The following is a 25,461-nucleotide window of genomic DNA, read 5'->3' on the forward strand; positions in this document are numbered from 1 at the left end:
GTGTGTGTGTGTGTGTGTGTGTGTGTGTATAAATCATTTCCTCTATTTCAGCTGCCACTTGAAGCCCTGCCCTTTCCCAATGTCAGGAAATCTCTTCTTAGACTTATTCTTTGCTTTAAAAAAAAATCAGATTAAACCCTGCAACAAAAGAAAACCTTCCAGATATAAAATACAGTCAATTAGAGGATAACAACCAGACCCACATTGCCAATCCTAAAAGCTTTCAATGAAGCGTGTTCAGAGCGGATGAAAACAAGTCACCGAGTGTAACCATAGAAATTCAGTGACCTTTGCCAAAACAAAAGGTTTCGTTAACAGAATAAGGGAGAATGAGGCAAACAGTAGGTCAGCACTGTGGGAGTAGGAGTCCTTGCCTGGAAGGCAAACGCGGAGAACCAATTACAGAGGAGATCTCACAAAATCCTCAAGTAACACATCCTTCTGACTCCGAGACGTGGCTGAAGGCAGCTCACTGCTGGGGCTACTTTGGGAGCCGGAGACTGTGGAAAATGCTGCCAGTATCTCTGAGAGGGGAGGGGGAAAGGGAGGGCTTCGCACATTGCACAGAGCAGCACTGGGGATTTACCATCAATTGCAGAGGTTCCCCCCCCCCCCCACTCCCAGTGCACGGTGTAGAAAGTTCACTGGGACACTGAGGCTCCTCTGCAGACAGGGGCCCTAACATCACCCTGTAGGTTAGAGTGGGTGGGAATCTGAGGCAGAAAGGTGGCCCTCCCTCAGTGTCACACTCTGTCAGTACCGCCCCTCCCACAGTGCAGTCCTCCCTCAGTACTGAAGCTCCAGCAGTGTGACGAAAGCACTGGGTTTTTACAGAATGGGGTTGCTAGCCCCATGCCTAACCCTCCTCCTTTTGCAGCCGAGATTGGGACCGCCTGTGGCAGAGTCTGATGGTAGGGTAGTCAGAGTAAAAAGGGAACATATGGGCACGGTGAAAACGGTCAGGATGGGCTGAAGGGTCTGATTCAGAGCTGCTTGGCTTTGTATGTCAAAAAGGTCCCACAGGTTTCATTTCTCATTTAAAGATTAGCTTTATTTGTCACAGGTACATCGAAACATCAAAACCTATGGCGAAATGTGTCGTTTGTATCAATGATCGACACAGTCCTAGCATGTGCTGGGGGCAGCCCGCAAGTGTCACCATGCTTTCCAGTGCCGGCGTAGCGTGCCCACAACTTACTAACCCTAACCCACACGTCTCTGGGACGTGAGAGGAAACCCACGCGGTCACAAAGAGAAAGTACAAACTCCTTACAGATGGCGACAGGAATTGAACACAGGTCGCTGCTGTAGTAGCATTACGCAAACTGCTACGCCACTGCGCCACCCTATTAATTGCATTTGGATTTTGGGACAGCAGTAGTCCATTTGGCCCCTCAATCCTGCCCCACCATTTAGTACAATCTCAGCTGTTCTGCTCCATGCCTCATCTCCCTCTCTGTGCTGGTGTCCTACGGTCCTCAGTTACCCGAGCTTTCGAACATTTAACCTCTTGCCCTTTAGGTACCACCAACGATCCACCCTGCATTACCCTCTGCCCTCTAGGATCACGTCCTGTGACTCAGTGGGCTGCACAATCGCAGAACTGAACATCACACTCCAGTCACTGCACTGCTGGAAGTGATGGCATTTGGATCAGACATTACACCAGCCCCCACCTCCCTCCTCAGGGCTGCACACAAAGATCCCATGGTACTAACTGGTAACTGGAATTGATCGTCACCTGTACCGAGGTGCAGGGAAAAACTTTAAACATGAGAAAGTCTGCAGATGCTGGAAATCCAGAGCAACACACACACACATAGTGCTGGAGGAACTCAGCAGCTCAGGCAGTATCTATGGAAATGAATAACAAGACGATGTTTCAGGCCGAGGCCCTTCTTTGGCACTGCTTGGTTTTACATGTACCCATACACGTCATTTCATCACATTAGTACTTTGAGGTAGTACAAGGGAAAGGCAATAACAGAATGCAGAATAAAGTGTCACAGAGAATGTGCAGTGCAGGTTGACAGGAAGGTACAAGGAACATGAATGAAGTGGATTCGGAGGTCATTTTATCATATGAGAGGTCCTTTTGATAGCTGCTCGGGAACTGGAGTGGAAGCTATCAGTTTCCTGAACCAGTCACCTCCTTTACGTCCCCTTCCCGGTGACACTGCCACATTCTCAGATTCTCAATCCTACCTCTCGATTATTCTATTCTCATTATTTTTTTAGAGATACAGCACGACAACAAGCCCTTCCCGCCTAACGAGTCCTGTGCCGCCCAATTACAGCCATGTCACCAACTAACTTACTGACCCGTACGTCTTTGGAATCTGGGAGAGAACTGGAGCACCCGGAAGAAACCCTCGTGGTCACAGGGAGAGCATACAAAACTCCTTACTGAGAGTGGCGGGAATTGAACCTGGGTCGCTGATGCTGTGTAATTGTTATGCTGACTGCTATGCTACACTTTATCATTTCTTTCTGCACTCACAGGGTCTCTGCACCATTGCATTTTTTTGTACTCATCGCCGTTATCTGTTATTACCACATACACAGTTTCCTCTGTGAAATCCACATGATCAGGGATTATATTGCACCCTAGTGCTGGGGTGGCAAGCCATTTTGAGAGAGTGTGCCCAAGTTGGTGATAAACTTTTAAAAAATCCTCTTGTGTGTCATAGTAATTTTGAGCACTGATTATCACTGATTAACGAATTAGTAACAATAATTATGGGCTTTTTAAGGAAAAAGGAAAAGCCTTCTTCCTTATTTGCATGTATTCATTGCTTTACTATTAATAAAGGTACAACAGAGACAGATTGAAATAAATGAGGCATTTGAGAAAACCTGCTGAAAAATGATTAATATTGATCTTTTTAAAAGACAATTGAAAAATAACATTATTTCTAGATAGAAACATGAGAAAGTCTGCAGATGCTGGAAATCCAGAGCAACACACACAAGATGCTGGAGGAACTCAGCAGGTCAGGCAGCATCTATGGAAATGAATAGATGGTTGACGTTTTGGGCCAAGACCCTTCTCCAGGACTGAGTCAGGGGAAGATGCCAGAATAAAAAAGCTTGGGGGAGGAGAAAGAGGCTAGCTGGAAGGTGACAGGTGAAGCCAGGTGGATGGGAAAGGTCAAGGGCTGGAGAAGAAGGAATCTGATAGGAGAGGAGAGAGGGAAGGAGGAGGGGACAAATGGGGAAGTAATAGGCAGGTGAGAAGAGGTAAAAGTCAGAGTGGAGAATAGAAGGGGGGGCAGAATTTGTTTACTGGAAGGAGAAACAATTCTAAATAGAACTGCTTAACCTGTTCACTATCCAAATACTGATGTATACACCAGGTCTGTAAGGATTTCAAAACCTATCATCCTATTACATGTTCTCACAACTGTCTGGCTGGTGCCAAGCCAACGTGAGACGTTTCCTTTTGAAAGCATCTCACTGCACTCAAGTTGTAAAAGATCATTTGCTGCTTCACTTGGCAGTAATAATAATCATTATGCATCTTTTTATCTTTCTTATTCTATAAAGGCATCCATTAGTCGCGCAAGACCATGGCTCTGCGCCTGGAAAGTCTTCACTCTCCAGGGCGCAGGCCTGGGCAAGGTTGTATGGAAGACCAGCAGTTGCCCATGCTGCAAGTCTCCCCTCTCCATGACACCAATGTTGTCCAAGGGAAGGGCATTAGGACCCATACAGCTTGGCACCAGTGTCGTCGCAGAGCAATGTGTGATTAAGTGCCTTGCTCAAGGACACAACACGTTGCCTCGGCTGGAGCTTGAACTCACGACCTTCAGGTTGCTAGTCCAATGCCTTAACCACTTGGCCACGTGCCCACACCTTTATTCTGGGTGGGGTTTAAAGAATTGAGGGGCAGCACTGCATGACACATGCCAACAATATTTTTTGCGGGCGCCATCTTGGACGCGTGCCATAGGCTTGCCACCCCTGCCAGAGTATATGACACTCAACTAAGCTAACACATATTTAATTCAGGGAGCGCGATCAAGGGGCCAGGACACGGACGATGGGCAGCACGGTAGTGTAGTGGTTAGCACAACACTTTCCAGTTCAGATGACCCAGGTTCAATTCCTGCTGCTGCCTGTAAGGAGTTTGTATGTTCTCCCCGTGACGACGTAGGTTTCGTCCCACAGTCCAGAGATGTACCAGTTGGTAGGTTAACGGTCATTGTAAATTGTCCTGTGATGAGGCTCGATTTGAATCGGGGATTGCTGGGCGGTGTGGTTTGGAAGGCCGGAAGGGCCTATTCCACTCCGTATCTCAATTAATAAATAAAATGTAATCTCCCCCAACACTTCCAACAGTGTGCAAGTTTCACTGAAGTTCTGTACCAGTAAGATCAAGATAGTTGTATTGTCTGGGCTGTGCATAACTGTATATTAAATGCCATAACTCTGTTCGTTATGGATCTGGGTTTGTCAATCGGCACACAGACTTTGTGAGAGGAACTGTAAGTCTTGCATTATTAATGAGTGTAAGTAAATTTGTACGATTTAATGTTTGCATTTTAGTTATGACTTCACGATGCTGTCCTGCTCTCTGAAAGACCCTCTCCAATTAGTCCCACTACAAAAAAAAACTACTTGGCTTTCCTACAAACCCGTATTTTTTATTCTTTTCAAATATTTATCTAATTCCCTTTGAAAACTGCTGTTTAATCTACTTCCACTTTTCAGACCATGGATTTTAAATGTTTTTGTTAATCATTTTCCTCTCCCTGGGTAGGCCTGCTGTATAATGTAATGGGTTGGGCCTGTCTTACAGAAAATGTAGATTCTCATGGCAGCTCTCAGGGAACGTGGAGACTGAGAAGGAAAGTCTGCTTGGGATACAGCCGTGAGCCTCAATCTCAGCACAGTGGTGAAGGGGGTAGAACTGCTGCCTCACAGCGATGGAGACCCGGTTCAATACTGACCTCAGATGCTGTCTATGTGGAGCTTACGTGCTCGCACTGTGACAGGGTGCGTTTCCCCTAGATGCTCTGGCTTCCTCCCACGTCACAAGGACTGGAGGTCTGTGGGTGCATTGACTGCTGTAAATTGCCGCCGGAGTGCTTCACACACGAACTGCACGGCCAGACACCCGAGCAATCACATTGGCAAGTTCACCAGTGACGCGACAGTGCTGGGGCTCTTCACCAACAACGTGAGATGGCCGACAAACAGGGGATGGAAGAGCTCGAGGCCCGGTGCCAGGCAAATAACCTCCTCTTCAGTGTCAACAAGACAAAGGAGACGGTTATCGACTTCAGGAGGATCTGCACCACTCACATACCTCTACGTTGGCAGCAACAGCAGTGGAAATAGCTAGCAGTTTCAAACTCTTGCAAGTGCACATCTCTCAACTCCAGACTCGCAAAATAAGGGGCCGGTCATTTAAAACTGAGCTGTGTAGAACTTCAAGTGGTGGGTGGTAAATCCCTGGAGTTCCCAGACCCCAAGGGTGTGGAGGTTGGATTATTAGACTGACTAGGGTAATGGGAACCATACCCTGTTAGCATAGAGCAGTCCTGATTGGTGGGGCAGGGCTGAGGGGCTGAGTGGCCTCCTCACACTCCTTATTTCCCTGGGTTTCCTTTGGGTGGGGGGGGGCAAAGATGAATAAGGAAGGAGATAAAGTTTACATTTAAGTTCATTAAGATGATGCTAAAGTCTCTAGATGGTTGCTATACACGAATGCTCCGGATGGCTCTTGACGTGAGTTGGCAACAGCACATGACGAACGTCGAGCTCTATAACAACCTACCGATGCTCACCACTAAAATCGAGGCGAGAAGACTGCAACTAGTGGGGCACTGTCTACGCCACCCCGAGCTACCTGCCAGCCTAGTCATCATATGGGAGCCCAAGCATGGCAGGATGAACCCTGGGCAGCCTCCCAAGACTATGGTCAACACGCTCCTAGAAGACAGCGGCGCGGCTAATGTAGATGAACTGAACACACTGATGAGGGAGAGGGAGGAGTGGAGAGTCCGTCATCGTGCCCGACGCCGGCCCCATAGGCCTGAGTCGACATAGTAGTAGTTTAAGTTCAGCAATGATGTCTGGGACCACTCTTCATATGGAGGGCATGGAGAAGTCTGGTACTCTTATAAAATACCAGCAGCAGAGGAAGAGTCCATTCAGCCCATTAAGTGCATGACAGAACTCTGCAAGAGCAGCACAGTGAGTCCTACACGCTGGCTTTTTCCAACTTGGCAATCTATCATTCTTCTAACACCAACCTAGAAAAGACAGGATTGGATTCCTGATCGCAATCAAGGAGAGGGAGTGGGGGTGGGGGTGGTCAGATTGAAATTTTCACAAGTTCCTTGCAAAGTTGCTCCACAGTTTGATACGGCGATTAGGAAGCCGTATGGTGTGGTGGATTGAGTTCAGGAGCCGTGAGGTAATGTTGCAGCTCTATAAAACTCTGGCTAGACCACACTTGGAGTGTTCTCCTCGCTTCTGGTTGCCTCATTATAGAAAATATATCAAAGCTTGAGAGAGGTGCAAAGGAGATTTATCAGCATGCTGCCTGGATTAGAGAGCATGTGTTTTTGAGGACAGGTTGAGTAAGCTGGGGCTGGAGCTGGGATGATAAGAGATGATTTGGCAGAGGTGTACAAAATGATAAAATCCACTTAGTCCCTTCCCCAGTGCTTCCATCTGCCTTCCATGCCTCCCTTATATGGTGAAAGAGTACTGCAGCACAGAATCTGGCCATTCAGCCCATCTAGTCCATGCCAACCTGATGTTCTGCCTAGTCCAATCTTCTTGCACCTCAACCATATCCCTCCATACCCCTCCCATCCATGTACTTCTCTTAAATCTTCTCTTAAATCTTACAATTGAACACACAACCTTCACTTCTTCTGGCAGCTCATTCCACACTTCCACCACCCTCTGAGTGAAGATGTTCCCCTCAAATTTCCTTAAATATTTCACCTTTCATCCTAATCCCATGGCCACTAGTTTCAGTGTCAACCAACCTGAGGGGAGAAAGCCTGATTGCATTCACCCCATTTATCCTTAAGGTTGTCATAGCTGGGGTGGGGGAGGGTACCACTACCTACTACCTATTAAATGCTCCCAATGGCGTGCAGCTGAAAGAGCTCCTGACAACTACATCCAGCTCCTGACCTTCACATGTGGCCTAGCTACCAAGCCTGGTGGAACTGTTTCTACTGACGGGAGAAGGGTTAAGGCAGGTTACCAGCATCCTAGAATCAGTTGCTTTGGGCAAATGAAGCCCATCAGCCGTGGTTGGAAGCTCATCCAGAAGTAAAGCTCTGATCTTAAACCTCCATGGACTGCAGCTATACCCACACATGTGGAAGGCTTTGGGGGTAAATCCCGAGGAAAAATCCAGAGCTGGGTTCCCTGAGGCAGTTCAATGCTGACTGGTAACTCCCGAAACACCACTGGTACCAAACTATATCAGTCTCTGCCGTTCCTTCAGATTCATCGGCCGTGCGGAGAGAGGAAGCCTGCTGCAGGGGCAACAGCTTTCTCTCCATATCGTACTGAGCTGGCCTGTGTACTGACTTGCATATCATGTACACAACCGGGAAGCTATATCCATGGTCAACCCCTTAGGTCAAGCCCTAAGTGATCTCCCTCATAATTTTCTAGGAAAAGGTTCGGTCGATGTTTCAGGCCGAGACCCTTCGTCCTGACGAAGGGTCTCGGCCTGAAACGTCGACTGCACCTTTTCCTAGAGATGCTGCCTGGCCTGCTGCGTTCACCAGCAACTTTGATGTGTGTTGCTTGAATTTCCAGCACCTGCAGAATTCCTGTTGTTTCCCTCATAATTTTGTATACTTCCATACAATTTCTCTTCATTCTCCTGTGCTGTACAGAATAAAGTCCTAACCCATTCAAACTCTTCCTATAACTCTGGTCTTCAAGTCATGACAGTATACTTGTTAATGTTATCACACCCTTTTCAGCTTATTGACATAATTGCTGCATGTAGCTGACCGGAACTGCACACAGAATTGCAAATTCGGCCTCACTATGTTCCACCATAGTGCAATGCTCCATTTTCCTATCCTATCAAATTTCACAATCTGCAGCCCTCTGTTGCCTCCACCCATCACTCCCAGCCTTGTTGCTATTTCTACATTTCCCTCCTCCATCTGCCTGACATCCCCTCCACTCATCACCTGCCAGCTCTTGCACCACAATTCTCCCTCCCCATTGACCTCTACCTTTCGGTCCGTCTCAACCCGAAATGTTGACTGCCCATCTCCCTCCACGGGTACTACTTGACCGTTGAGTTCCTCCAGCCGCTTATTTGTTCTTCCAGCAGTTCAGTAGCTCACTGTGGGCGAGGCACCAGGTCTCCAGAAAGTCACTCATGGTCATATCTCCAATTCCAACTCACCCCATGAACTTCCTCCCCAGACCTGCAGCCTAGAGTGCCAAGTGGCTTTTCATTCTGGATTAGTGGGCCATAGGACGGCGTGGTAGCACTAGTGGCTAACACAACACTGTTATTGCCAGTGACCCAGGATCAATTCTGCTGCTTTGTATATTCTCCCTATGACCACACGGGTTCCTCCAGGTGTTTCAGTTACCTCCTACATCCCAGAGATGCACAGGTTAGTAGATTAATTGGTCACATGAATGTAATTGGGTGGCGCGAGCTCGTTGGGCCGGAAGGTTCTGTTCCCGTGATGTATCTCAAAATAAATAAGAACATAAGAGAGAGGGGCAGAATTAGGCCATCTGTCCCATCGAGTCTTCTCTACCATTCAGTCATGGCTGATTTACTTTCCCTTTCAACCCCATTCTCTCTCCATAACCTTTGACACCCTTACCAATCAAGAACCCATCAACCCCATTTTAAATATACCCAATGACTTGGCCTCCACGTCCATGACAGTGAATTCCATGGATTCACCACTCTCTGGTTAAAGAAGTTCCTCCTTATCTCTGTTCTCGAGATACATCCTTCTAAAGATTGAAGATTAGCTTTACTTTTCACATCTACGTTGAAACATACAGCGAAGTGCACCGTCTGCGTCAATAACCAACCACAATCCAAAGCTACACACATCAAAGTTGCTGGTGAATGCAGCAGGCCAGGCAGCATCTCTAGGAAGAGGTGCAGTCGACTGTACCTCTTCCTAGAGATGCTGCCTGGCCTGCTGCGTTCACCAGCAACTTTGATGTGTGTTGCTTGAATTTCCAGCATCTGCAGAATTTACAGTCCAAAGCTGCGCTGGGGCAGTCTGCAAGTGTTGTCATGCTCCAGTGCCAACATAGCGTGCCCACAACTCATTAACAGATATGTTTTTGGAATGTGGGAAGAAACTGGAGCACCCGGAGCAAAGCCAGACTGTTATGGGGAGAACGTAAAAACCTCTTACAGACAACAGTGAGAGTTGAACCTAGGTCACTGGTGTGGTAAAGCATTATGTTAACTACTGTGCTGCCATGCCACGCCCATTCTATTCTGAAGCTGTTCCCTCTGGTGCTAGACTCTTGTCCCATATTAGGAACATCCTCTCCACATCCACTCTATCTCAGCTGTTCAGTATTCAGTAGGTTTCCCCCGGAGAATCAGGAAAATGCCAACCATTGCCTTTTAGTTGAAGCGTAATCTGATTGTCTCTGTCTGGCAAGCCGCCTCCCAAGGAAGGAAGCGATTAATTCTGTAAGCGGAGATAGAAGGAATTGGACAATGCACTGGGCTCTCTGAAGAACACTTCAAAGCCTGTGTGATAGAGACAAGCCGTCGTTAAAATAGTTGCTGTTCTGGACTGAAGAGCTTTAGTTACAAGGAGAGATTGGATAGGTTGGGATTGTTCTCTCTAGAGCCCAGAAGGCTGTGTTGTGACTTTAGAAGGGTTTATAAGTTTATTGATAGGATAGTTAGTCACTGTCTTTTCCCTAGGGTAGGAGCGTCTAAAATTAGAGGGCACAAGTTTAAGGTGAGAGGGGGAATTTAAAGGAGATTTGAGGGGCAGGTTTTTCACACGATGGTAAGTAATAGAACGAGCTGCTAGAGGTGATATTCAGTAATTGGTTTCTGACACATTTCATTGTATGTTTCATTGTACGTGTGGTTTATAAATCTGAATCTGAATTACTGTCACAGTGAAAAGCTTTGTTCTGTGTGGCACACCATCCAGACAGATAGACAATGTTTAACAATTACAACGTTTAAGACACATTTGCGCAGATGGATGGATAGGAAAGGAATAGTGTGATGTGAGACAAATGATTGTCCCAATTTGCCCAAATGTATGGCATTAATTTGTATGCATCATCACTTAGTCTTTGAGCATAATCTTCATACTCACTGCGTGTGTATGAATGAACTTAATGATAATGCTAAACCTGGATGTCTTGAGTCGCCAGGACACTGAAGGCTATATACCAAGAAATTGGGATGAATTCTCAGTCTGCCAGAAAAAGCCAGACCTCCCAGTGGCCACCCATTTTAATTCCACTTCCCATTCCCATCCCAATATGTCTATCTATGGCCTCCTCTGCAGCCTTGATGAGACCACACTCAGGTTGGAGGAACAGCACCTTATGTTCTGTCTGGGTAGCCCCCAACCTGATGGCATGAATGCTGATTTCTCAAAATTCCAGTTATACCCCCCCCCCTCCCTTCACTATTCCCCATCCCTTTTTCCCTCTCTTACCTTATATCCTTGCCTGCCCATCGCCTCCCTCTGGTGCCTCTCCCACCTTTTCTTTCTTCCATGGGCTTCTGTCTTCACCTATCAGACTCCCCCTTCTCCAGCCCTGTACCTCATTCACCAATCAGCTTCACCCCCCCCGTTTCACCTATCACCCTGTGATTCTCCCTCCCCCCCCCCCCCACCTTTTAACTCTACTCCTCATCTCTTATTTTCTCCAGTCCTGCTGAAGGGTATCGGTCCGAAACATCAACTGTTTATTCCTCTCCATGGATGCTGCCCGGCCTGCTGAGTTCCTCGTTCCTCCAGCATTTTGTGTGTGTTGCTGGATTGGATGCTTGATGGTTGGCATGGAGCCAGTGGCCAAATGGCCTGTTTCTCCATTTATTTCCAGTCCTGAGCAGGGGTCTCAGCCCAAAATGTCAACTGTTTATTCCTCTCCATGGATGCTGCCTGGTCTGCTGAGTTCCTCCAGCATTTCATGTTGCTCTGGATTTCTAGCATCTGCATGATCTCTTGTGTTTGGGGCTGTATGACTCGATTAGTTCAGCTTGCTTAACCCCTCTCCTGGTTGGACAGAACCTCCACTGCAAGAATCGAACTGGTAAACCCTTTCTGCATTTCTTCAGTTGCAACATTTTCATCCAAAGGCTCTCCCAACTGCATCCCTCTCCTTCCCCTACTAGGCTCAATCTGTCCATCATCTAACATCAAGCCAACCACCTTTCCCAGTTCACTAATCACCCCTGCCTGCGCTCCTTTATACCTATCCATCTTTGTACTTTATACTGGCCATCTCCCTGCTTCACTCAGAGTCGCAATGCTCTCCAATATAAATCGGAAAGGGGCTTGATAAAACCTCCTCTCCCCACGGATGCTGCTCGACCTGCAGAGTTCCCCTTACAGATTGTTGCTCCAGATTCCGGAATCTGCAGCCTCTTGTGTAAAGGGACTTGGAAATCCTCATGCAGCATTCCTTAAAGGTTAACTTGCAGGCTGAGCTGGTAGTGTGGAAGGCAAATGTAATATTAGCATTCATTTTTAGAGGACTAAAATATAAAAGAAAGTATGTAATGCTGAGGCTTTATAAGGCATTGTTCAAACTGCACTTGGAGTATTGTGAGCAGTTTTGGGCCCCATGTGTAAGGAAGGATGTGCTGCCACTGCAAGGGGTCCAGAGGTTTATGAAAATTATCCTGGGAATGAAAGGGTTAATATATGAGAAGTGTTTGATGGTCCTGGGCCTCCCCTTGCTGGAGTTCAGAAGAATGAGGGGATCTCATTGAGACCTACAGAATATTGAAAGGCCTAGATAGAGTCGGAGAGGCTGTTTCCATCAGTGGGGGAATCTAGGACTGGAGAGCACAGCCTCAGAATAGAGGGACATCCCTTTAGAACAGAGATGAGGAGGAACTTCTTTAGGCCCACGGTGGTGGATCTATGAAATTCATTGCTACAGGTGGCTGTGGTGACCAAGTCATTGGGTATTTTTAAAGCAAAGGTTGATAGTTTCATGATTGGTAAGAGCATCAAATGGTAAGGGAGAAGGCAGGAGAATGGAGTTGAGAGGGAAAACAAATCAGCCATGATGGAATGGTTGAGCAGACTTAATGGGCCAAATAGCCTAAATCTGCTCCTGTATCTTATGGTCTTTTGCCTTGCAAGTATATCGTTCCCTGAGCAGGAAGACTGAATCTGCCTACAGTGTTCTATTTCAGTCTCACCTGTGCTCCTGTATAATTTTCAGTGAGACTTCTTAACGCTTGTCCTCATGTTCTCTGTAATAAAGGCCAAAGTGCAGTTCAGCTTCTTGTCGCTTGCTGTGCCTATAGGTTAAACTTCAATGATTAGGGCACAAGGTCTCTCTGAACACCAACATCTTGCAACCTCTCACTAATTATTTGTCCTACCGGAGTGGAAGACCTGATACTTGTATGCTCTGGGCTTCAGAAGAACAAGAAGTGATCTGATTGAGACACACAAACCTCTGAGAGTCATCACAGTGTGAATGATGAGAGACCGTCTCCTCGGAGAGTGGAACCTTGGGCTGGAGGTAGATGAGAGCACCAGAGTAAGGTAGCAAGCCTTTAGGGTGAAAGGGAGGAGAAATTTACTCAACTAGTAACTAGTTGGAAGCCAGTTCAAAGTATGTCACCATATACTAACTTGAGATTATTTTCTTGCGGGCATTCACAGTAAATAGAAAGAAACACAATGGAATCAATGAAAAACCACCCAGACAGAGACGGACAAACAACCAATGTGCACAAGACAATAAACTGTGCAAATACAAAAAGAGAGGAAAAGAAAACAATAACAATAATAAATAATAATAAATAAATAAGCAATAAACATCAAGAACATGAGTTGTAGAGCCCTTAAAAGTAAGTCATAGGTTGAGGAATCAGTTCAGTGCTGAGATGATTGAAGTTATCCACACTGGTTCAAGGGCCTGATGGTTTAGGGGTAGTTTGTTTGTTTATTTATTTAGAGATACAGTGCAGAATAGACCCTTCGAGCCGTGTCTAAAGCATAGAATCGGATGTGATCTTACTGGATGCAAGTGATAGTTTGAAGGACCGAATGTCCTTCTCTTCTTCCAGTCGTTTAGCTTGCTACTCATTGCCGGGTAATCATGCTGACCTCTGACCTGTGGCTATTTCAACCAATCAGCAGCAGGATTTCTGCTATTTGATGACTGCGGGTCAGAGAGGGTGATCCTGATGCTGGAGGAAGTTGGGGAGGGGGGAAGTGTGGCTGGCATGTACAAGTCTCTGGCCATGACCTAAACCCGACACACAGCAGGGTCTTCTGCTGCTGTGATACTCATCATTTGTGATTCCCTTCACTCAGCCCGGGCCAGGCACCCTCCTGAGCCTCCATCCCATCATCAAAAGCAGCAGTTCGATGGCCGTTCCCTCTCTGAGGGGAGTGCCCCTTCCTCTGTTCCACTCACCACATGGAAAGGATCAGCATGATGTGAAGTTTGACCCCGGCCCTTACTCACCGGTAACTAGGACTTTCTCCAGGCAAGTGTCACACCTCACTGTCTCCAAGTTTACATAGAAACAGAGAAAACCTACAGCACAATACAGGCCCTTTGGTCCACAAAGTTGTGCTGAACATGTCCCTACCTTAGAAATTACTAGACTTCCCCACAGCCCTCTATTTTTCTAAGCTCCATGTACCTATCCAAAAGTCTCTTAAAAGACCCTATCATATCTGCCTCCACCACCGTTGCCAGCAACCCATTCCACGCCCTCAGCACTCTCTGAGTAAAACACTTACCCCTGACATCACCTCTGTACCTACTTCCCAGCACCTTAAACCTGTGTCCTCTTGTGGCAACCATTTCAGCCCTAGGAAAAAGCCTCTGAATATCCTCGCGATCAATGCCTCTTATCATCTTATACACCTCTATCAGGTCACCTCTCATCCTCTGTCGCTCCAAGGAGAAAAGGCCAAGTACATTCAACCTGTTTTCATAAGGCATGCTCCCCAACCTAGGCAACATCCTTGTAAATCTCCTCTGCACCCTTTCTACGGCTTCCACATCCTTCCTGTAGTGAGGCGACCAGAACTGAGCATGGTACTCCAAGTGGGGTCTGACCAGGGTACTATATAGCTGCAACATTACCTCTCAGCTCCTAAATTCAATTCCATGATTACTGAAGGCCAATACACTGTATGCTTTCTTAACCACAGAGTCAACCTGCACTGCTGCTTTGAGCATCCTATGGACTCGGACCCCAGGATCCCTCTGATCCTCCAAACTACCAAGAATCTTACCATTAATACTATATTCTGCCATCATATTTGACCTACCAAAATGAATCTCTTCACACTTATCTGGGTTGAACTCCATCTGCCACTTCTCAGCCCAGTTTTTCATCCTATCAATGTCCCACTGTAACCTCTGACAGCCCTCCACACTATCCACAACACCCCCAACCTTTGTGTCATCAGCAAACTTACTAACCCATCCTCCACTTCCTCATCCAGGTCATTCATAAAAATCACGAAAAGTAAGGGTCCTAGAACAGATCCCTGAGGTACACCACTGGTCACTGGCCTCCATGCAGAATATGACCTGTCTACAACCACCCTTTGCCTTCTGTGGGCAAGCCAGTTCTGGATCCACAAAGCAATGTCCCCTTGGATCCCATACCTCCTTACTTTCTCAATAAGCCTTGCATGGGGCACCTTATCAAATGCCTTGCTGAAATCCATATACACTACATCTACTGCTCTTCCTTCATCAATGTGTTTGGTCACATCCTGAAAAAATTCAATCAGGCTCAATAAGGCACGACCCGCCCTTGACAAAGCCATGCTGACTATTCCTAATCATATTATACCTCTCCAAATGTTCATAAATCCTGCCTCTCAAGATCTTCTCCATCAACTTACCAACCACTGAAGTAAGACTCACTGGTCTATAATTTCCTGGGCTATCTCTACTCCCTTTCTTGAATAAAGGAACAACATCCAGTCCTCCGGAACCTCTCCCCATTGATGATTCAAAGGTCATCGCCAGAGGCTCAGCAATCTCCTCCCTTGCCTCTCACAGTAGCCTGGGGTACATCTCACCCGGTCCCGGCGACTTATCCAACTTGATGCTTTCCAAAAACTCCAGCACATCCTCTTTTTTAACATCTGCATGCTCAAGCTTTTCAGTCTGCTGCAAGTCATCACTACAATCACCAAGATCCTTTTCCATAGTGAATACTGAAGTAAAGTATTCATTAAGTACCCCTACTATTTTCTCCGGTTCCATACACACTTTCCCACTGTCACACTTAATAGGTCCTATTCTTTCATGTCTTATCCTCTTGCTCTTCATATAAGCATATAACACATACTTGTAGAATGCCTTGGGGTTTTCCTTAATCCTGCCTGCCAAGGCCTTCTCATGGCTCCTTCTGGCTCTCCTAATTTCCTTCTTAAGCTCTTATTAGCCTTATAATCTTTTAGATCCCTAACATTACCTAACTTTCTGAACCTTTTGTAAGCTTGTCTTTTCTTCTTGACTAGATTTATTACAGCCTTTGTTCATCACGGTTCCTGCACCCTACCATAACTTCCCTGTCTCATTGGAATGTACCTATGCAGAACTCCACACAAATATCCCCTGAACATTTGCCACACTTCTTCCGTACTTTTCCCTGAGAACATCTGTTCCTAATTTAAGCTTCCAATTTCCTGCCTGATAGCCTCATAATTCCCCTTACTCCAATTAAACGCTTTTCTAACTTGTCTGTTCCTATCTCCCTCCAATGCTATTGTAAAGGAGATAGGATTATGATCACTATCTCCAAAATGCTCTCCCACTGTGAGATCTGACACCTGACCAGATTCATTTCCCAATACCAGATCAAGTACAGTCTCTCCTCTTGTAGACTTATCTACATATTGTGTCAAGAAACCTTCCTGAACACCTGTTAACCTGATGCAGTCCACGAGTAACCCCTGCCTGCTCATGTTGACCCTGATAACTTCCCAATTGCCTTATTCTGGAGAGAATATTACTGACCTGGAGGCAGGGCAAGTCGGTGTATCATCCATCACTGTGTTTTAGAAAGATTTGTCACATGTACATCACAGCATACAGTGAAATACATCATTTGTGTCGGTGACCAACACAGTCTGAGGATTGTGCTGGAGGCAGCCCGCAAGTATCACCACACCTCTAGAGTCTACATAGCATGCCCACAACTTACTGACACTAACACTACGTCTTTGGGAAGAAACGCATACAGTGACAGGAAGAACGTACAAGCTATAATCGCTGGCGCTGTGAAGTATTACAGTACTGTTCGCAGTTTTCAGCACATGGAAACCAACAGTAGCAAGGGCTCAGTGTCACAGTGCACTCTTGGAGTCCAGACATGGATCAGAAGTGATCGTAAACTCTTATTAGACCAACAGCCTCTTTTATACTTCTTTCATTTTGTTTTAAGTGTTACTAATATATCGATTCAGAGTCTACCTCAAACAATGAGAGACCTGTCCCCACTAGTACTGTACCCAATTTAATACATAGATCTGTCCCCACTGGTTCTGTACCATGGAGTTATACAGTGACAGACCCAACCCCATCAGTACTGTACCCCAATGTTATACAGTGACAGACCTGTCCCCACCAGTACTGTACCCCAGTGTTATTTATACAGTGACAGACCTGTCCCCACCAGTACTGTACTCTGGTGTTATACAGTGACAGACCCATCCCCATTGGTACTGTACCCCAATGTTATACAGTGACAGACCCATCCCCACCAGTACTGTACCCCAGTGTTATACAGTGACAGACCCATCCCCACCAGTACTGTACCCCAGTGTTATACAGTGACAGACCCGTCCCCACCAGTACTGTACTCTGCTGTTATACAGTGACAGACCTGTCCCCACCGGTACTGTACCTCAGTGTTATACAGTGACAGACCTGTCCCCACCGGTACTGTACGCTGGTGTTATACAGTGACAGACCCATCCCCACTGGTACTGTACCCCAGTATCATACAGTGACAGACCCATTCTCACCGGTACAGTACCCCAGTGTTACACAGTGTCAGACCCATCCCCACTGGTGCTGTACCCCAGTGTTATACAGTGTCAGACCCATCCCCACTGGTACTGTACCCCAGTGTTATACAGTGTTAGACCCATCCCCACTGGTACTGTACCCCAGTGTTATACAGTGACAGACCCGTTCCCACCAGTACTGTACTCTGGTGTTATACAGTGACAGACCTGTCCCCACCGGTACTGTACCCCAGTGTTATACACTGACAGATCCGTCCCCACCGGTACAGTACCCCAGTGTTATACAGTGACAGACCCGTCCCCACTGGTACTGTACCCCAGCGTTATACACTGACAGATCCATCCCCACCAGTACAGTACCCCAGTGTTATACAGTGACAGACCCGTCCCCACCGGTACTGTACCCCAGTGTTATACAGTGACAGACCCATCCCCACCGGTACTGTACCACAGTACTGCACAGCGACAGATCTGTACCCCAGTTTTACAGTGTTTCCTGAATGATGTTCATTGCATCGTGCACATTCATACTAAAATCAGGTTGTTCTGTGACACCAGCTTTTTGTTCCAAGATCATGGCTCCTGCTAAGTGCGGGTTGACATTGTAACTATCGATTCTGCAGCTCTAACTATGTGTTTTGCATCTCTTGTCTGCAGGAGTAACCAGGGGTTCATGCACATGAAACTCACGCGGACCAAAGAGAGCAAGTACATCCTGGGCCTGAACAGTCCCCCGTTTGACAGCGTGCCAGAAGTAATCCACTACTACAGCAGTCGTAAACTGCCCATTAAAGGGGCCGAACACATGTCCCTCCTGTACCCCGTGGCTATCAGAACACTATAGCAATGGTAGCAACTCCCACTGGCACAGGACTGTATCGTATGGGCACGCACACACTCCCTCACTCACACAGAGGCAGCCCTTTGATCTTTGACCTTCAGCATTGCCAAGGAGAACCAGAGGGACTGTCTTCAGACATTGATGGCACGAGGCTGCAGTTACCTTCACCCCAATCACAACGTCCGAGAGAACACTGCGCACTGCAGACCCGGAAGCTGCAGTTTGCCTGCTGTATTCACGGGATTTATCAGTGTTGCAATTTCCTGCAAGTCTAGACTGCTGTCAAAATCCTTACTTGATGACTATTTATATGCAGAGTTTTCCTGTTCGTGTCTAGGGGCTTTCTTGAGCCTGTGAGATCTCCAGTTCCTCCAAGTGTAAGGGCACTGAACAACCCCCAGATCTAGTCCTAAATTCACAGTTTGTCTGAAAGAGCAGCGGGTTGGGAAGTTATAACTGATACTATATGCTGGTGCGTTCAAAGGTGAATCAGTGGTACGAAGTGAGCATCTTGCTGGACAGCGTATAGAGAGCGCTACTCAGTATTTGAAGGGACAGTATGGAGAAAGCTATTCTCTTATGTCTAACCCCTGCTGTCCCTGTCCTGGGAGTGTAAGATGGAATGGTATAAAGGGAGATTTACTCTGCATGTAAACTGTGCTGTGTCCGCTATCGGCATGTGTGTTGGGACAATGTAGTGGGAACCATACTAAATGTCTAACCCCTGCTGTCCCTGCCCTGCGAGTGTGTGGTGAGACAATTAGAAAGAACTTTCTTCTGTGCTTAACCTGTCCTGCTTCCATCCTGGAGTGTGCGATGGGTCTGTTTAGAGCAAGCCTTACTCTGTAACTAACCTATGCTGTCTCTGTCCTGGGAGTTTGAATTGGGGCAGTGTAGAGGGAGCTTTTCTCTGCACTGTCTCCACCCTGGGAATAAATGGGTCTGTTTAGAGTGAGTTTACTCCGTAACTAACCTGTGCTGTCTCCGTCCTGGGAGTGTGTGATGGGTCAGTTTAGAGTGAGCCTTACTCTTTATGTAACTTGAGTTGACCCTGTCCTGTGACCATGATCGATAGTTGTGCGAAACTACGAAGGTTTCTCTCACAGGAACATCTCTCACTCTGAAGAAATGGAAGCCACAGTAATACCCAGCACTTGACCACCCACTAACAACTGAGCTGTGCCAAGCACTGCTCTTGGGAAGAACAAAGACAACTTGTTCCTGGTGTTTAATGGAAGAAATGGTATGAAACATTCTAAATAGTGGGGGTAGACAGGAGTTGCTTTCCTGAGAAACTACCAGTAAGTGGTGGCTGGGGAAAGAGTGCAGACAAGCTGAAGAGCTTTGAAAATGGTCGACGTGGGAGTTAATGAGGAATCTAGTAATTTACTGAAGGCAAGTACTTAAGATGGGGGACTAAGATGTCATTTATATTCCAATATCACAAGCAGTATTTTTTTTACAGTTCCCAACTCTAGTGGGTTTTAAAACTTGTCCTTATACATTCATAGTATCTGTTTACGTGCTCCGTTTCAATGGAGATATTCCTTGTGGAGCAATAGAATTTTACTAAGTATTTACAGCTTTGAAACAGGCCATTCAGCCCATATAGTTTCTGCTCCCCCCTGACCGTCCTCCCACACCTTTCTATTCATTCCCCACTCTAATGTAGAAATGAACCATTCGGCCCATCTAGTGCAGCCAGTGGCTAGGGTGCCACGGTAGCATAGTTGTTAGTGCAATGCATTCCAGTGTACAGAGTTCAATCCCATGCCGTCTGCAAGGAGTCTGAACGTTCTCCACATGAGCACATGGATTTCCTGCAGGCGCTCTGGGTTCCTCCCACAGTCCAAAGACATACCAGTGAATAGGTTAATTGGTCATTGTAAATTGTCTTGTGATTAGACAATAGACAATAGGTGCAGGAGTAGGCCATTCAGACCTTTGAGCCAGCACCACCATTCACTGTGATCATGGCTGATCATCCACAATTAGTACCCTTTTCCTGCCTTCTCCCCATATCCCTTCACTCCGCTATCTTTAAGAGCTCTATCTGACTCTTTCTTGAAAGAATCCAGAGAATTGGCCTCCACTGCCTCCTGAGGCAGAGCATTCCACAGATCCACAACCCTCTTTGTGAAAGTTTTTCCTCAACTCCGTTCTAAATTGTCTACCCCTTATTCTTAAACTGTGGCCTCTGGTTCTGGACTCCCTCAACATCGGGAACATGTTTCCTGCCTCTAGCGTGTCCAATCCCTTAATAATCTTATATGTTCCAATCAGATCCCCTCTCATCCTTCTAAATTCCAGTGTATACAACCCCAGTCGCTCCAGTCTTTCAACATCTGACAGTCCCACCATCCCGGGAATTAACCTCGTGAACCTACACTGAGTGTTAAGTAGCCTCGTTGCTGGGCAGTGAGGCTTGTTGGGCCAGAAGAGCCTGTTCTGTGCTCTATCTCTAAACAAACAAATAAATAAATAATAAAATCGCTTATGCGCTGATCCCCTAGAGGAGCAATCCCAATGGTCCCATTTCCTCTTCCTTCCCTGTCAGCTCTCCTCCCCGAGAGTAAGGGGTGTTACAGTAGCTACTTAACCTGTCAGCCCACACGCGCCTGGGGTGTGGGAGGAATCCAGCACCCAGAATAAACCCACACGGTCACGGGGAGAATGTGAACATTCTCTATACAGACAGTACTGGAGGTCAGGATCGAACCCAGCTCTCCAGAGCTGTGAAACAGCAGCTCTCCTCACTGTGCTACCATGGGTCTATCTGACCTCCTATTGAAACCATTACCGCTACTTGCCCCACCCATGCCTCACGGGAGTGAGGGCCACATTTCCATCACTGCCTGGGGAAGCAGGTCTCCAAGTGGGTAGTCCATCCCGTTCAAAATGCCCCTAATTCTGGCCTCCCACAAGGAGAAACAGCTCTCTCCCCCACTGAATGCTGATTTTATTAAAGATCCACATGGGCTTCAGGACCATAAGGCACGGGAGCAGAATTAGCCTGTTGAGTCTTCCCCACCATTCAGTCATCCCTTTCAACCCCATTCTCCTACCTTCTCCCCATAATCTTTGCTGCCCATACTTATCAAGAACCTAGTAACTGCCTCTTTAATGATGTGGCCTCCACAGCTGTCTGCGGCAATGAATTCCACTGATTCACCACCCTCTGGCTAAAGAAGTTTATCTTCATGTCTGTTCTAAAGGGACATCCCTCTACTCTGAGGCTGTGCCCTCTGGTCCTTGACTCTTCCATCACTGGAAACATTCTCTCCACATGCCTGTCCTTTCAATATAACAGCATAAGATATAGGAGCAGAATTAAGCCATTTGGCCCATCAAGTCTGCTCCGCTATTTCCTCATGGCTGATCCAATTCTCCTCTCAGCCCCAATCTCCTGCCTTCTCCCCATATCCCTTCATACCCTAACCAATCAAGTATCTATCAACCTCTGCCTTAAATATTCATAGACTTGGCCTCCACAGCTGCCTGTGGCAAAGAATTCCACAGATTCACCACTCTCTGGCTGAAGAATAAAAATAAAAAATAGGTTTCAATGAGATCCTCCCTCATTCTTCTGAACTCCAGTGAGTACAAGACCAGAACCCTCAAACGCTCCTCATATGTTAACCCTTTCATTCCCGGGATTATTCTTGTGAACCTCCTCTGGTTCCTCTCCAACGGCCAGCACACCCTCTCTGCGATAAAGGCCCAAAATTGCTCAGCATACTCCATGTGCAGCCTGACCAATGCCTTACGAAGGCTCAGCATTGCATCCCATAACACTGGACCATAATGACACTCCTCTGTGTGGAATCCTACAACAGGATGAATTGGGAGTGTGGGAGAGGTCTGAGGAGTTGGCCCATTGAGGTTCACACTTGGTCTTCCTGATCCCACGAAGACAGCTTGAGAATTCCAGTCTTCTGGTCCCAGAACACAGGGCAGTGAGGTGGTTGGATTTATATTGAACTCCCATTCTGTGGGCTTCAGAGACAGAAATCTGTCTTCCTTCTGTGGATCTAGACATCATCTCCAATCCACACATGGTTGAATCCAGTGGTGACTGCCGACAAGGGTTGAGCAATAAGAAAAATGTCTCCCGGGGAGGCAATAACATAAGTCCATGGGTGTTGTCCATGCCTTTGACCTTCAGCCTGTGGCATGGTGAACAACAGTGGTGACGGGTGTGTGGTTATACTTGGGAGAGTGTAATGGGCTACATTGCACTGCACCCGGTTGGTCAACATGGAAGTTAGCACTGAACTAGAATGCTGATTGGTGGAGACACTTAGTGGGGTAGAGGTCACTGGGTTGGGAGACCAGGTTGGGGCCATGGTGGGATGGGGAGGTGGTATGTCTACTGTTAATCCCGGTGTGCAGATGTTAGGAGAGGTCACATCTGGGTTCAGCTGTGGCTAAATGTCCAAACGTTCCAGAACGTGAAGAATGAGCCAGGGATGGCTAGAAGGACATTGAGTCAGTCTGGTCTGGGTGTGAGCTCGGTCAGTCTGGTCTCTGGGTCAGTCTGGTCTGGCTGTGAGCTTGGTCAGTCTGATCTCTGGGTCAATCTGGTCTGGGTGTGAGCTTGGTCAGTCTGGTCTCTGGGTTAGTTCGGTCTGGATGTGAGCCTGATCAGTCTGGTCCCTGTGTTGGTCTGGTCTGGGTGTGAGCTCAGTCAGTCTGGTCTCTGGGTTGGTCTGGTCTGGGTGTGAGCTCGGTCAGTCTGGTCTCTGAGTTGGTCTGGTCTGGGTGTGAGCTCGGTCAGTCTGGTCTCTGAGTTGGTCTGGTCTGGGTGTGAGCTCGGTCAGTCTGGTCTCTGAGTTGGTCTGGTCTGGGTGTGAGCTCGGTCAGTCTGGTCTCTGAGTTGGTCTGGTCTGGGTGTGAGCTCGGTCAGTCTGGTCTCTGGGTTGGTCTGGTCTGGGTCTGAGCTTGGTCAGTCTGGTCTGGGTGTGAGCTCGGTCAGTCTGGTCTCCAGGTTGGTCTGGTCTGGGAAAGTTTGGTCTGGGTTAGTTTGGTCTGGGTCTGAGCTCGGTCAGTCTTGTCTCTGGGTTGGTCTGGTCTGGGTGTAAGCTCGGTCAGTCTTGTCTCTGGGCCAGTCTGGTCTGGGTCTGAGCTTGGTCAGTCTGGTCTCTGGGTCAGTCTGGTCTGGGTGTGAGCTCGGTCAGTCTGGTCTCCGGGTTGGTCTGGTCTGGGTCAGTTTGGTCTGGATTAGTTTGGTCTGGGTCTGAGCTCGGTCAGTCTTGTCTCTGGGTCAGTCTGGTCTGGGTGTGAGCTCGGTCAGTCTGGTCTCCGGGTTGGTCTGGTCTGGGTTGGTCTGGTCTGGGTGTGAGCTCGGTCAGTCTGGTCTCCGGGTTGGTCTGGTCTGGGTCAGTTTGGTCTGGGTGTAAGCTCGGTCAGTCTTGTCTTGGTTTGGTTTGGTCTGGGTTAATCTGCCCTGGGTCAGTCTGGTTTATGTCATTTTGTCCTGGTTCAGTCTGGTTAGGTCAGTCTGTCCCTGGTTGTGAGAGGAGAGGATGAGAATGAAGTGAGCACAACCAGCTGAACTCCCACAACCAGTCAGCCCACTCTGCCTGAAGCTTTCACAATGGCACAGTGATTCAGAAGGATCCCTTTATGTGATGCCCTGCACTGTGGAGCCGTTTCGGTATGTTATTTATTAAATTTAGTAACTGATCTGACGCACTTGTGTCTGGGATGTTGCATCAATGATCATTAAACTTCCATGCTTGTTTAATATGCTCTCAGCTCTTGATCTGGGAGCAGCTATGTCAAGGACATGTCACTGAGTGAGGTTCATTTTATGTTCCAAATTCAAGATTGGTTAATGTCATTTCCAGTACACACGTGTAAAGGAGAGTGAAATAATCGTTACTCCAGATACAATGCAGCACAAAAAATAACACAATACAATAAAGAACTCTATAATAATTTTTAAAAACACAAAATAAATATAAATACATAAGATAGCTTAGATACACAGATTTATATTCATAGAGTGATGCTAGGTGACGGACAGGAAATGATAAAGTAGTGGTGGTTGGTGGTGTGGAAGGGTGGGTTAGCGAGTGGAGGTGTTGATCAGCCTTACTGCTCGGGAAAGTAACTGTTCTTGAGTCTGGTGGTCCTGGCTTGGATGCTACATAGCCTCCTCCCTGATGGGAGAGGGACAAACAGTCCATGAGCAGGGTTGGTGGGATCCTTCTAGATGTTGCTGGTCTTTTTCAGCCAGCTTTCTGTATATATATGGTGCCAGTGTTGAGTTGAGCAGTTTTAACTGCTAATTATAGAGCATTCCTGTCCACCTCAGTACAGTTTCTGTACCAAGCAGTAATGCTTGTTAGCATGCTCTGTAGAATGATGTAAGTGCAGATGTGCAATGTCCAGCTCTCTTCAGCCTCCTCAGAACTTAGAGGCACTAAATTACATTCCCAGTTAGCGTCATTTGTGAGTTCCTGGGAACAACTTATTCTGCGAATGGTCACTTGCAGATTCAGAAACAAAAGAAAATCTGCAGATGCTGAAAATCAAAGTAACACACACAAAATGCTGGAGGAGCTCAGCAGGCCAGGCAGCATCTATGGAAAAAAGTAAACAGTCAACATCTCGGGCCGAAGAAGGGGTTCAGCCTGCTGAGTTCCTCCAGCATTCTGTGTGTATTACTTTCAGATTCAGATTCAGATTGTAACATAGAGCAAAATATGTTGTTTCTATTAATGACCAACGCAACCTAACGATGTGATGGGAGCAGCCAGAGGTCGCCAAACAGCCCAGCGCCAACATAGAATGCCCACAATGCTCATCAGAATGACACAGAACTCAAATAAACAGAACACAACAAGCAACAAAACAACAACAGAAAAACCAGCCCTGTTGGTCCCTTTCACCTGTACACAGCCCTCCAGCACCAGGACAGGACTCATGCATTCACAGATACTGGGCTTTGTCCTCCCTGGCAGACTTGTAAAGAATTGCAGATCCAGGTTTCCGCAGACTTCCAGACTTCTGATTGACCTTTGGGCAAATAACGAATAAGGTCCCTGAACACTAGGCCTTGAAATATGGACAGGGATGAGATCTCATTGTAACTGAACAAATGCTGATAGAGTGGATGCAGAGAGGATATTTCCTATGGTGGGGGAGACTAGGACCAGAGGGCACAGCCTCAAAATAGGGGGACATCCATTTAGAACAGAGATTAGGAGGAATTGCTTCAGCCAGAGCAGAGGGTGGTGAATCTGTGGAATTCATTGATAGGGATGGCTGTGGATGCCACGACATTGGGTACATTTAAAGCAGAGGTTGATAGGTTCTTGGTTAGTCAGGGTGTCAAAGGTTGTGGGTAGATGGCAGGAGAATGGAGTTGAGAAGGAAAATAAATCAGCCATGATG

The 25,461-nt window shown here is 47.1% G+C and overlaps 1 protein-coding gene across 1 annotated transcript in view; it reads left to right on the forward strand.

The window, feature by feature from the left end:
* The window catches only part of LOC140212165 (SH2 domain-containing adapter protein F-like), a 263,486-nt gene extending 239,736 nt beyond the window's left edge, over nt 1-23,750 (forward strand). The window contains 1 exon segment of the mRNA XM_072282800.1: nt 17,877-23,750. Coding sequence (XP_072138901.1) covers nt 17,877-18,063 — 187 coding nt within the window. The 3' untranslated portion in view covers nt 18,064-23,750.
* The last annotated feature ends 1,711 nt before the right edge of the window (nt 23,751-25,461 follow it).

Source organism: Mobula birostris, chromosome 18 (genome assembly GCF_030028105.1).
Source record: "Mobula birostris isolate sMobBir1 chromosome 18, sMobBir1.hap1, whole genome shotgun sequence".
Taxonomy (NCBI): domain Eukaryota; kingdom Metazoa; phylum Chordata; class Chondrichthyes; order Myliobatiformes; family Myliobatidae; genus Mobula; species Mobula birostris.